At 44.0% G+C, this 10,571-nt stretch overlaps 1 protein-coding gene across 1 annotated transcript; it reads left to right on the top strand.

Moving 5' to 3' along the window:
* The first annotated feature begins 493 nt into the window (after window positions 1-493).
* Window positions 494-7,664, top strand: ANKK1 (ankyrin repeat and kinase domain containing 1). The gene is made up of 8 exons (XM_054223130.1): window positions 494-681; window positions 2,446-2,740; window positions 3,161-3,312; window positions 4,229-4,278; window positions 4,376-4,531; window positions 4,802-4,920; window positions 5,910-5,955; window positions 6,316-7,664. Exons 1-8 carry the CDS (start codon window positions 494-496, stop codon window positions 7,662-7,664), a joined length of 2,355 nt encoding a protein of 784 aa, XP_054079105.1.
* The last annotated feature ends 2,907 nt before the right edge of the window (window positions 7,665-10,571 follow it).

Here is a 10,571-nt window from a genome sequence, read left to right as displayed (position 1 = left end):
AGGTCACATGCAGTGCTGCATAGGAGCCTTGTGGATTTCTCTCTGTGTAAGGCCTTCCTTCCCTTGAAATATCAGTCTGTCTCACTTTCACTCAGCGTACACTCGTGCCTCAGGTGAGGAATCCCATCTTCAGCACAGTGCAATTGCTAAAGGATTGTTGCGTTGCACAGTTTTTCATCTTGTATTCTTTCAGCATTTACCCACCCAGTGCTTGATGTGAAAGAGAAGGGCAGCCTTATGGAAGTGTAGACATGTACCCAGCCTGGCCAAGCTCAGCGCAGGAGGCTGGCAGGAGTGCCTGTAATTAAGTAATGTAGCTCCTCTGCCTACCAAATGAGAGTGACACTTGGGATCCACCTCTTGGCAGTAAGTAACATCGCTCACCTCAGGTAACCCCCTACTTCCCTATGCAAGTCAGAAGTAGGAAGAGCTCCTTTATTCTTCTTTGATACCGCCTGAGCAGGAGGCAGATAGCCAGGCTGCCTTTTCTGTCATGACTTCGGAGAAAGACCGGCAACTGGGCAGCTTAACTGTTTTTAATAAGGAGGATTTTGAAGAAGACTGGATTAAAGTGGCCAGCGGAGGCTTTGGGCATGTGTACCAAGTCAAGCACAAGAGGTGGAGGACAGTTTATGCAGTGAAATGCTCTCCATACCTGCTGCAGGACTCCGGCGTGGAGAGGTAACCATGCGGTTTCTTTTCACTCAGCAGTTCAAGCTGTCAGTTAGAGCCACCTGCGGTGATGTGGTGCTAAAACCCCGAAGGAAATCTTTATGTGGCTACTTCTCCCTGGGAAGTAAGGTTTTTAAGTACCTAAAGGGAGTGGAAAAAACACTAGTGATCTGGAGTTCGTTTGTTCATTCCTTCTTTCTGTGTGTGCGTGATGTGCATGTGCAAGTGGGAAAGGAACGCTTATTCAGAACAATTGGGGTTGAAATCTGGAGGTTGAAGTGTAGCCATCTTAAACTAAACATGGGCACGTGCCTAAAAGCATCCTGATTACTTGTTTGCAGGTTTCACCGGACATTTGGACTAATGAGTATATATTAAACTAAATTAGTCATTAAAATCACCGTATTGAATGCTGAGAGACAGAGAATTTCCAGCTGTTTTTGCTGGGCTAGCAAAGGTCTCTGCTCCCTCACTTGTCTTACCCTCCAAATATGTTTTTTTCTCTCAATGGTGCACCTGCACCTTCAGTTTACTTTTTGCTCTGTCTCTCACCTGCAGAGACTCTTCTGCTGACTACCTTGGGTCTGGAGATAAAACAAAGCTAGGTAATCGCGGCCACCACCAATACCACATACAATATAGGCAGTCCTGCTGAAGAAACAACCAAGACAATGAAATTATTTATTCTAAAATTGTATTTTGTTCAAGTTGGAAGGATCCTGCCTGGTTAAAAATCTTTCTCCACACCCATCATTTTCCTGGGAGGGGGAAGAATCAATCTGTAATCCTCTATGCTGCAGGTTACAACTGTCTTCCTGTGTTAAGCCTTTCTTCTGCAGTTGGAAAGACAATACTTGAGATTCCTCAATACAGAGGTACGTTTCACTGTGGGGAGCTTTCTAGAGGAAGTCTGGCAGAAGGATTTGCTTAGCTGAACTATGTTTAGAGCTATTAGTGGCCTGGCATAATGTTGTTGCAAGCTCAGATTCATTCCCAGGGTGTGCTTTTTAAATGCAGTTTTGGCACTTTACTGCTTGGCTGCTGTCAGCACGCTCCAGGCACCCCAACTTGTTTAGCAGGTTGGAGAATGTAAAGATTTAGTGAAACAGGTCTGCCAAAACTGGCAATAATGGACAGACACATCTAGACTCCCTCTGGGACCAGATTCACTATGTTCATGGACAGAAAGCTTCAGCCAGAGGTATAGGTATGGCCAAGGCATGCCCTCTGGCCATACAAGCCTCCATATACTCAAGCTCAGCAGGTTAGTGTATCTTTGGACCCTGGCTGCCCGCAAGAAGCGTGCAGGCCATCACTGCGGCTGCCGTGTGGACATGTGGTGTATGAAAAAGGCACGGTTCACCATGCTGTGCCTGCTCCTGACATCATGCTTTCAGGGAAGCATCACTTGGGAATTTCACCACAGTGTGAAAACAAGCACGTGGACCAGGCTTTCGGTGATCACTGAAGGTCTTCTAAGAGCTGGACTGAGATGGAAGTTTGGATCGCTTTCTCTAGGAGCCTAGTGGTTGAATTTGCCCAGGCAATCCTTGGCTCGTTTTCAAAAGTCATAACACCTTGTATGCTAGATTTTAATCCGTGAAAGATCATGATGTGTGTGGTTGCAATATCACCAATTCAAGGGGCAAATTGGAATGAATCTTTTTGGGGTAGACAGGGCTGCTGGATATCACTAAGCTACTATACAGTAACAGCCTGTGAATCAACTGATAGCATGTCTTGGTTCCACTTTTCTCTTTTTTATTTTTCCAGGACCAGTATGAACTGTCTAATGGAAGAGGCAACCAAGATGGAGAAAATCAAATTCCAGCACATTGTCACCATCTATGGGGTCTGCAACAGTCCTTTGGGGATAGTAATGGAGTATATGGCAAGAGGGTCCTTGGAGAAAATTCTTCCCACTCACAAAATGTCATGGCAGCTCAAATTCCGGGTTATCCATGAGATGAGCCTGGCTATGAATTTCCTGCATAGCATGACACCTCCTTTGCTGCACTTAGATCTAAAACCAGGGAACATTCTCCTAGATGGGAATATGCATGTCAAGGTATGACCTTAGTGCTGTGTTTGTAGTGACAGCTTATTTCTCAAATAAGAGACAGGTTATTTTTGCCAAATGAGTCCAGAATCCTAATAAGTTAGGTTCTTCAGGAGCACTCAGTGAAAGATTGACCAGTGGGGCTTATAAGAAGCAGCTGGTAAACAATTTACATGGTATTCTCAAGAGCATACAAGTAATCTGTGCCAGAACCGGGAATTTAAGGCTCCAATTTAGGAGGAAATGCGGATCTCCTGGACTAAGTGAAAGGCACTGACTACAATTTAACCAGGGTTTTATGAAGTTTCAGCTGCTAGGTACCTCTTTATATCCCTGATCGTGAAGGATGGAGGTGTTTCCCAGCTAAAATAAGGAGGGGTGAGATGGTGAGCATTACGCGGGATGCTCTGATTTTTTTTCTGATTACAGATCTCAGACTTTGGGCTATCAAAATGGATGGAGCAGTCTAGCCGAATGCAATATATTGAAAGCTCTGCTTTGAGAGGCACTTTGAGCTACATCCCACCAGAAATGTTTCTCCAGAACAGCAAGCCCCCAGGAATCAAATATGATGTGTACAGGTAAGGGCTGCCTTTCTGTTCAGTGGTCACACAGGGTTGCCACCTAGCTCTTGTGCAGAGCAGGAGAGACTGGCACATTGCCTCGCTTTGTTTATATTCTGGCTCTCTGCTTTGCATAATGTCCTTGGTGGGGAACACGCTGTGAGTGACGTGGTACTCCAACCTCAGTGATGGCAAGTGGGATTTTCTGTGGATAAACATCTCTCTCTTACCAGATGTGCCCCTGTGCAGCACTGATCCCATGTGAGCGGCAGGCTGTATTGCCTTAGGTTCCAGCACACCCTGTTGGGTTGCTGGACGTTATTATAGAAAAGGAGTAAGATTAGAGCTCAGAACAGACAGTGTCTGCTCTTTCATAGCACTTGCTGCTTACATTGATTTTAAAACAACTGTAATATTGCCAGTCTGCTTTAGTATTCAGCTTCCTTTTGGTCAGTAACAGGTGGCGAAAAGGTTTCAACTTTACTTTTTTCCTTTTGGTCAAAGCACTTTGCAGCTCACTTACGCAAAGCTACATATGTATGCTCTGGTAATCTGTCAGCTCCTTAGCCACTACACTACACAGTAACCCAAGACAAGAAGCAAAGGAGGATTTGCATGGCCGCACAAACTTGCAGTAGTAAAGGGCTCTAAAACCCAATGTGAATAGAGTGAAAAAAAGGCACCGAGAGCCTGACTTTCACAGGAAATGTTATAAGACCCTTATTCACTACACCAACCCTTTTGCTGAGGCATCAGACATGTATGTGATGATTCATAAGATCTTGTCCTTTTGGTGTGGGGGATGAAAGCCTTCCATCCTGAAGAACTTCTTTCCTAATTTTTCCATTTCTCAAGAACATGAAAGCAATAAGTGAATTTTATGTTTGTGTACGTATGGGAGTGGTTGCTCATGATCTCTCATCATTGCCTGCAGCTTTGGAATTGTCATTTGGGAGGTACTTATGCAGAAGAAACCTTACGCAGGTAAATATGAACGCTTCTTGTGTGCTCTGCACTTATTAAATGTTTATTACAGACATCTTCACAGAGAAAATGCCCAGTGCATATTGCTTTTTTTCAGGAGCCAACATGATGGCCATTATAGTCAAGGTTGCAGCAGGGAAGAGGCCCTGCCTAGAACCCATCAGCAATGACTGGCCAGGTGAATGCCAGCAGATGATTGACTTGATGAAGAGGTGTTGGGACCAAGACCCTAAGCAAAGGCCAAGCTTTACAGGTGTAGTATCCAATTGCAATATGGATTAGCCAAGGGTCAGACGCATGGATTAACAAGTGGGGGATAAGCTTGCATATAACTCTTTGGCAGTTAAATGGCCTGTTGCCTTGAAAATGTTTGGTACCTATTTGCTGTCAACACATCCTCTTTCTCCCTCTTTCCTTCCTCCCTATGTGGAGGACACATGGAAGACTTCCACAGCCTTGGGTACTGACTGGGTTCTGAACATCTGGGTAGTCCACACAGCTAACAGTCTTTTTTCTCTGGTAGATATCCCTGTAGAAACAGACATGCTGCTGTCACTGATACAAAGCCTTGTAGTGGATCCAGAGAATGAGCGCCTTGTTAGGAAGATGTCCCACAAGCCTGCCATCTCTGGGAACCAACAGGTGAGGAAGGCTTCCCAGGACCGCTTGGGAAATTCCCTTGAGTCCTTTCCCTGTTCTTACCAGTACTTGAGAATGTGTTTCCTCTCTCATCGCTGTTTGTCATCAGACAAGGGTGCCTCAGCAACCTTCGTGCAGTGTGTTTGCATGGGTTGTACATCTGTAATTCATTTATGAGGATAGGAAACTTGCAAATAAAATTAGCAAGCTGGCCAGTGTTCTAAATGATAGACAGTCCTAGAGGAAGACCCTTCTTTCTACCTGCTCAGAAATGGGTTTATCATGTAGGCCAGAGTCATTAAAAGAAGCTCAAGCAGACACAGAATCAGGGGGGTTCTGCTCATGGCACTGGCATTTGTGCTTAGATGACAATTTTCCAGCTCCATGGAACTAAGGGCATTCCGGTTTAAACAAGTCTCCTAGAAGGGAAAAAAAAAAAATTAAATTCCTGTGTTTCTCTGACTAAGCAAAAATCAGGTTTCAGGATAGCCACAATTTTAGCCTAGCTACTGGAGTGTAATTGTGCCTCGAAGACAGCTTCATACAGGGAGAAGTGGCAGTTGAGAACTATTGCTATTTTGAGGTTTTGCCTAGTTGTGCAGTCATCGAGAAACAAAATGCCCGAGTATAGAGAATTGAGGAGGTGGGGTTGTTTGGGTTCCCTATACGACAAAGACGACTACTAGCTGGGATGCTGCCATGGGCACATGCTGCAATAAGGAAGTAGAATAAACTTATGCTCAGGAGTAAATGAGTAAGAGGAGGAAACATCTCACCGGTATCCTGAGATAATTTTTAGGCTCCCACATTCCTGTTAGTGTCATGATTTGCTCTGCTGAGTTTTGGATGCAGTAACAGGATTGGATAAAAAATACTAGGGTGATAATACAAAATTCTAGAGCAGTAGCAAAGAACAACTCTGTGCAAACGTTACAGAATGCAAATAAGCATTTTGTCTTACGGATTTTTCTTTTCCCCTTCATGAAAACGAGAGTGACAAAGAAGAGTTCACCTTCCCCCAAGACATCAGAAGGGGTGGTAAGTAGGGGACTTTCTTTATAATTCAAAAATAAAGAAGGGGAAGCCTACAAAAAATAGCCTATTTCCTCGCTCTCCAGTGATAAGGTTGTGGCTCAAGATAGTTTTCTTTTCAAGTTAAGCAAAATGAACTATGCAGGAAATAGCAGATACAGTTCCTGTGAGGGAGAAGCCAAATGTCCCGCTGCTTTCTAAGGGCTTGCATGTAGTTGTCTTGCCTCAGTTCATATTGCCTATCTCTAAAATGACGTTTATTTCATTTCATAGTATGAAGATTCACATGCTCTCCCTCCCATCTTGTGCACACCAAGCTATTTCACTTGGTCTTACTCTCTCTTGTTTTTGTTTCCCCGCCTTTAGAAACTGATAATCAGGTGGTTTGTATCCCACCTTCTTACAGTGAGGTTGAAAGTCCAGAGGACATCTTGTCTGAGGAAATCTGTAGAGTCCATGAAAATGGCCTCACATTGCTTCACCTCATGGTGATCCAGGGAAATGTAGAAAAAGTGAAATTTCTCTTGAGCTGTAAAGCCAATGTGAACAGCCAGGTAGTCTGTGGCTACACCCCACTCATTATGGCTGTTCAGAAGAGGTCACCAGAGATCTGCTCAGTTCTGATAGAGCATGATGCAGACATCAATATGCCTGATGATGATGGTTGGACACCTCTTCACTTCGCTGCTCAGAATGGGGATGACAGAATTGTACGCCTTTTGCTGGACCACCAGGCACAAGTAAATGCTCAAGAGCATGATGGGTGGACCCCTCTGCACTTGGCATCACAAAACAACTTTGAGAATGTGGCCCGAGTACTGCTATCTCGCCAGGCTGATTCCAACACCCAAGAGGTTGATGGGAAAACTGCCCTCCATGTGGCAGCTTGCTTTGGACACGTCAGCTTGGTGAAACTGCTTGCCAGTCAAGGAGCAGACCTGGAAAAAAAGCAGAAGAACCATAGAACCCCACTTCATGTTGCTGTGGAGAGGGGAAAGTTCAGGGTAGTCCATTATTTGCTGAAGAACGGGACCTCTGTCAACAGCCTGGATCAAAATCATTATAGTGCCCTGCACCTGGCTGTGGTGAGGGGGAAGTATCTCATCTGTGAGAAACTCATCAAATACGGCGCTAATGTGGAGCTAAGGACAGACAAAGGTTGGACTCCCCTGCACCTGGCTTCTTTCAAAGGACACATTGAAATCATCCACCTGCTAAAAGATAGCCGTGCCAAACTGAATGCCAAAGGAAGCATGGACTGGACACCACTTCACTTGGCTACTCGCTACAGCGATGAACCAGTAGTCTGTGAGCTATTGAGATGTGGGGCAGATCCCAATATCGCTGAGAAGTCGGAGTGGGCCCCCCTCCATTTTGCAGTCCAGCGGGGCTCCTTTTTGACTGTCATCAATCTTCTGGAGTGCAAGGCAGATGTCAATGCTAGGAACAAAATGGGGTGGACTCCCTTGCACCTTGCTGTCCTCAAGGGCAATATGGCCATTATAAAGACCTTGATTAAGGCTGGTGCTCTGCTTGACGTGGAAGATATCACTGGCTGTACAGCCCTCCAGTTGGCAATTAGACATCAGAGAGAAAACATCATTACGCTGCTTCAAGGCAAGGACTCGTTGATGAATAGAGTGGGGAATGGGACTCTGGTGAATGATGCTAAGATTTCAAGACCCAAATTTGTTCCAGGAAGGACAGATTTGTAGATTCATCAAGTCTGGCATTTATGACTTGACTTTTCCAATATCAGGTGCTATGTCTTAAACCAGCATAACCTGTCACCTGGTGATTACAGGAAAATACCACTTTTTTCTTTTTTTTTTTTAATAGAAGTTTCTAAATATGAACGCTAAAAGAGTAGAAGCAACTGGAGCTGCAGAAGGAAGCTGACAATTTATTTTCCAGTCTGACCAAGCCTGTAAAACATTTTGGCTTGGTGATGCTGGCTTTAGGCAATGCTTTCCTGTTTTAATACTTCCTGTGCAGGGATGGAAATGGATATATGTACTCTCTTTTCATATCTGCAATGCTGAAACTGTGCACAGTAACTCATATATACATGTCTTCCACAGAGTTTATTGCTTTTATTCCATGTTTTCCTATAGAGCAGATTGGTGTAAAATTGCCTTGCCACAGGTGGGAGTTGAATCATGAGATTCTCACCTGCTGCTGGAAATAGGCACAGAGCATATGGTACAGCAACGTGTCAGATTTTCTGACATCTCATTTTTGTAGCCAGAATAAAACAAAACAAGGAAGGAAGAAAATTCACTAGTAGAAAGTATGTAAATGGATGCAACACAGAGAAAAGAAATTCCAGAGTAATTCCACTCCATTCCTTCAGAAAAATAAAGAGCCAAGAGCTTCTTTCCTAAGCATTCAAATTACTTATTGACCACCTCCACACTTCAGGCTTTAAACACTGAGGCTGTCATTAGAAAGATGGCTCTAAGGATAAGCCAAAAAGTGTGTGCCATTCTGAATCCTGTTCCCTGCCATGAGGACTACCAATAACCTCTAGTCTTAACTACAAAATGCTGCTGTGGGAGTTTCATAGACTGGTTGAAAGAGTTCCTACTTAAAAAAGCAGTATCTCATTTGGTTTACCCCAAATTCTTATAGCTCCACCCCCCCCAAGAGCACTGAGCAGCTGGGAAAGTTGGCAGGTGGAAATTTCTGTGGAAACAGACAGGTGGGGCTTATAACAGTCAGCTGCATGTGGTGTCTTAAAAGGTTTGTCTCTAAGAGCCTTGGTGTGGTCTTTGAAGAGATGGGGTCTTCTGGAAAGCAGTGCTTAAGGTATTGAATTCAATTCTCTGGATTAATTTTTTTCTGCTGAAAATATGCTTCTGTGGATGAGTAGAACAGGCTTTATGACAAATGCATCCTATTTTTATGTCTGGTCCTATTTCTGGGGGTTGTTTTTAGAGGTGAAGAATCAGGGAAATTGCTTCAACAGTGAGTTAGGTAGTGGAGTAGGTCACTCAGTATGCTGGCTTGAGAGCAAAGGGGACTTTCTAGCCCCAAAGAAGTTGTTTCTTAACAGTTGATACACAAGAGAACTGTTTGTTTTCAGGTCAAGGTTTAGGTTATGTCTCTGCTGGGAAATAATTCTTGATTCTAGAGCTTGATTACTTTTCTGGAGAACATGTAGTCTTCATGGACTTGATTCTTTTGTCACAGTAAATAGCGCTTTTGTGCAGCCTGTGACAATCCTACCATGATTTGCCAAGCACTTCCAAAACATGCCTGGGATGATGACTGACTTTCATCATCTTCGCTGGAAAGGTGCTGCAATGTAAACAAATAATCCACAGCTCTGCAGGGGAGAAGATGCCTCTTTCCTGATGGACATTATTAGCTGAGAGTCATTACTTTGGCAAGTGTTGCTTTTTGTCCTTTATAGATGGAGAAACAGCAAAATCTATTTGTGCATGCAGCACACTTCAGGTCCCAGCAAGCAAGCCAAAGCAATAATGCAAACGCGTAATTTGTTTCCTACAGTGAGAGAATGGTGGGCTCCAGACAAACAGGCTTACTAGGTCTGAACAGACAGCTGGTAAAGCTCCAGTAGCTGCGCTAGGGCTGAAAAGAAACATGACTGTGCTGGAGACCGTCTCCTCTAGCTGAACATCAGTAATTGTTCTTGTTTGCTCTGCTGGTATTCCAGTGTCATCTTTAGTGCTTTAGCCATTTGGAAATGTTGTACTGGTACCTCATGTGAACAAGGGTGAATGGCATATGAGAGGGAGCTCTGGCCAACAACTACAATTGGGAAATACAGGGAAGTTCTGTTCAGTGGCTTCCTCTAGAGTTGGTGTGTCTGAGAAATGCGTGTTGTCCAGGAAAAGCTGGCAGTTGTTTGATCAGAACGGAGCAGAATTTCAGGTTTAAAATGCTCTGAGAGCTAAGCTATATTGTGATGTGTGAGTCATAAACATATTTCATTGTTTAATACAGCATGCTTTTCCTTAGATTAGCTTTAACCCACTGAACCTCTCTGGACTACGCTAAATAAAAGATCAGGAGGGATGATTGTAATGATAATGCCTGCTATTAAAAATCTCTTAGTCACTTCTCATGCATTTATTTTCCTTTTGACATTTGACCAGTGGAACATGTCACGAGTACATTAGATAAACTGGGTAGAAACGGGGGCCAGGCTACATCCCCAAGGGCAGGCTATGGGCTGCTTCTCTGTGGGAGATGCAGGATCAGCTGCAACTCTGGAGAATGGCAGATGCAGGAGCAAGGTCCTTCACTGAAACACAAAAGCGGGAAGCTGCTCAGTTTACTCTCCCTGTTCCACAGTATAGAAGTCTTTGGCTTCCAGGCTTGCCTGCTGCTTGAATGGGCTGTCCAGTATCCTGCCTTGCATGGTGGGAATACAATTACCATGTCTGCAATATGGCCTTGCAATTACCTGCCTTCAGATCTTGAAGGAAAACTTCCATATTTTCTGTATGCCAAAAAAGGTTTTCCTCTGTCTGCGTACAAGAGACTTAATTTTATTACATTATGAAGGGATATAGTTGATGTTGTTTTCAATTGAACCATTTTCTGTGGGGAAATGGATGATGTTATGGAAAAAGTTGAAGTGATTCATTAAGCTC

Source organism: Rissa tridactyla, chromosome 17, assembly GCF_028500815.1.
Source record: "Rissa tridactyla isolate bRisTri1 chromosome 17, bRisTri1.patW.cur.20221130, whole genome shotgun sequence".
Lineage (NCBI taxonomy): Eukaryota > Metazoa > Chordata > Aves > Charadriiformes > Laridae > Rissa > Rissa tridactyla.
Note: the sequence above shows the minus strand (reverse complement) of the source record. Positions and strands in the feature narration are given on the sequence as shown.

Coding starts and splice junctions, on each gene's coding strand:
- ANKK1 (XM_054223130.1), top strand. CDS start 494: ATGACTTCGGAGAAAGACCGGCAACTGGGCAGCTTAACTGTTTTTAAT. Junction 682..2,445: donor CAGGACTCCGGCGTGGAGAG/GTAACCATGCGG, acceptor TTATTTTTCCAG/GACCAGTATGAACTGTCTAA. Junction 5,956..6,315: donor CCAAGACATCAGAAGGGGTG/GTAAGTAGGGGA, acceptor CCCCGCCTTTAG/AAACTGATAATCAGGTGGTT.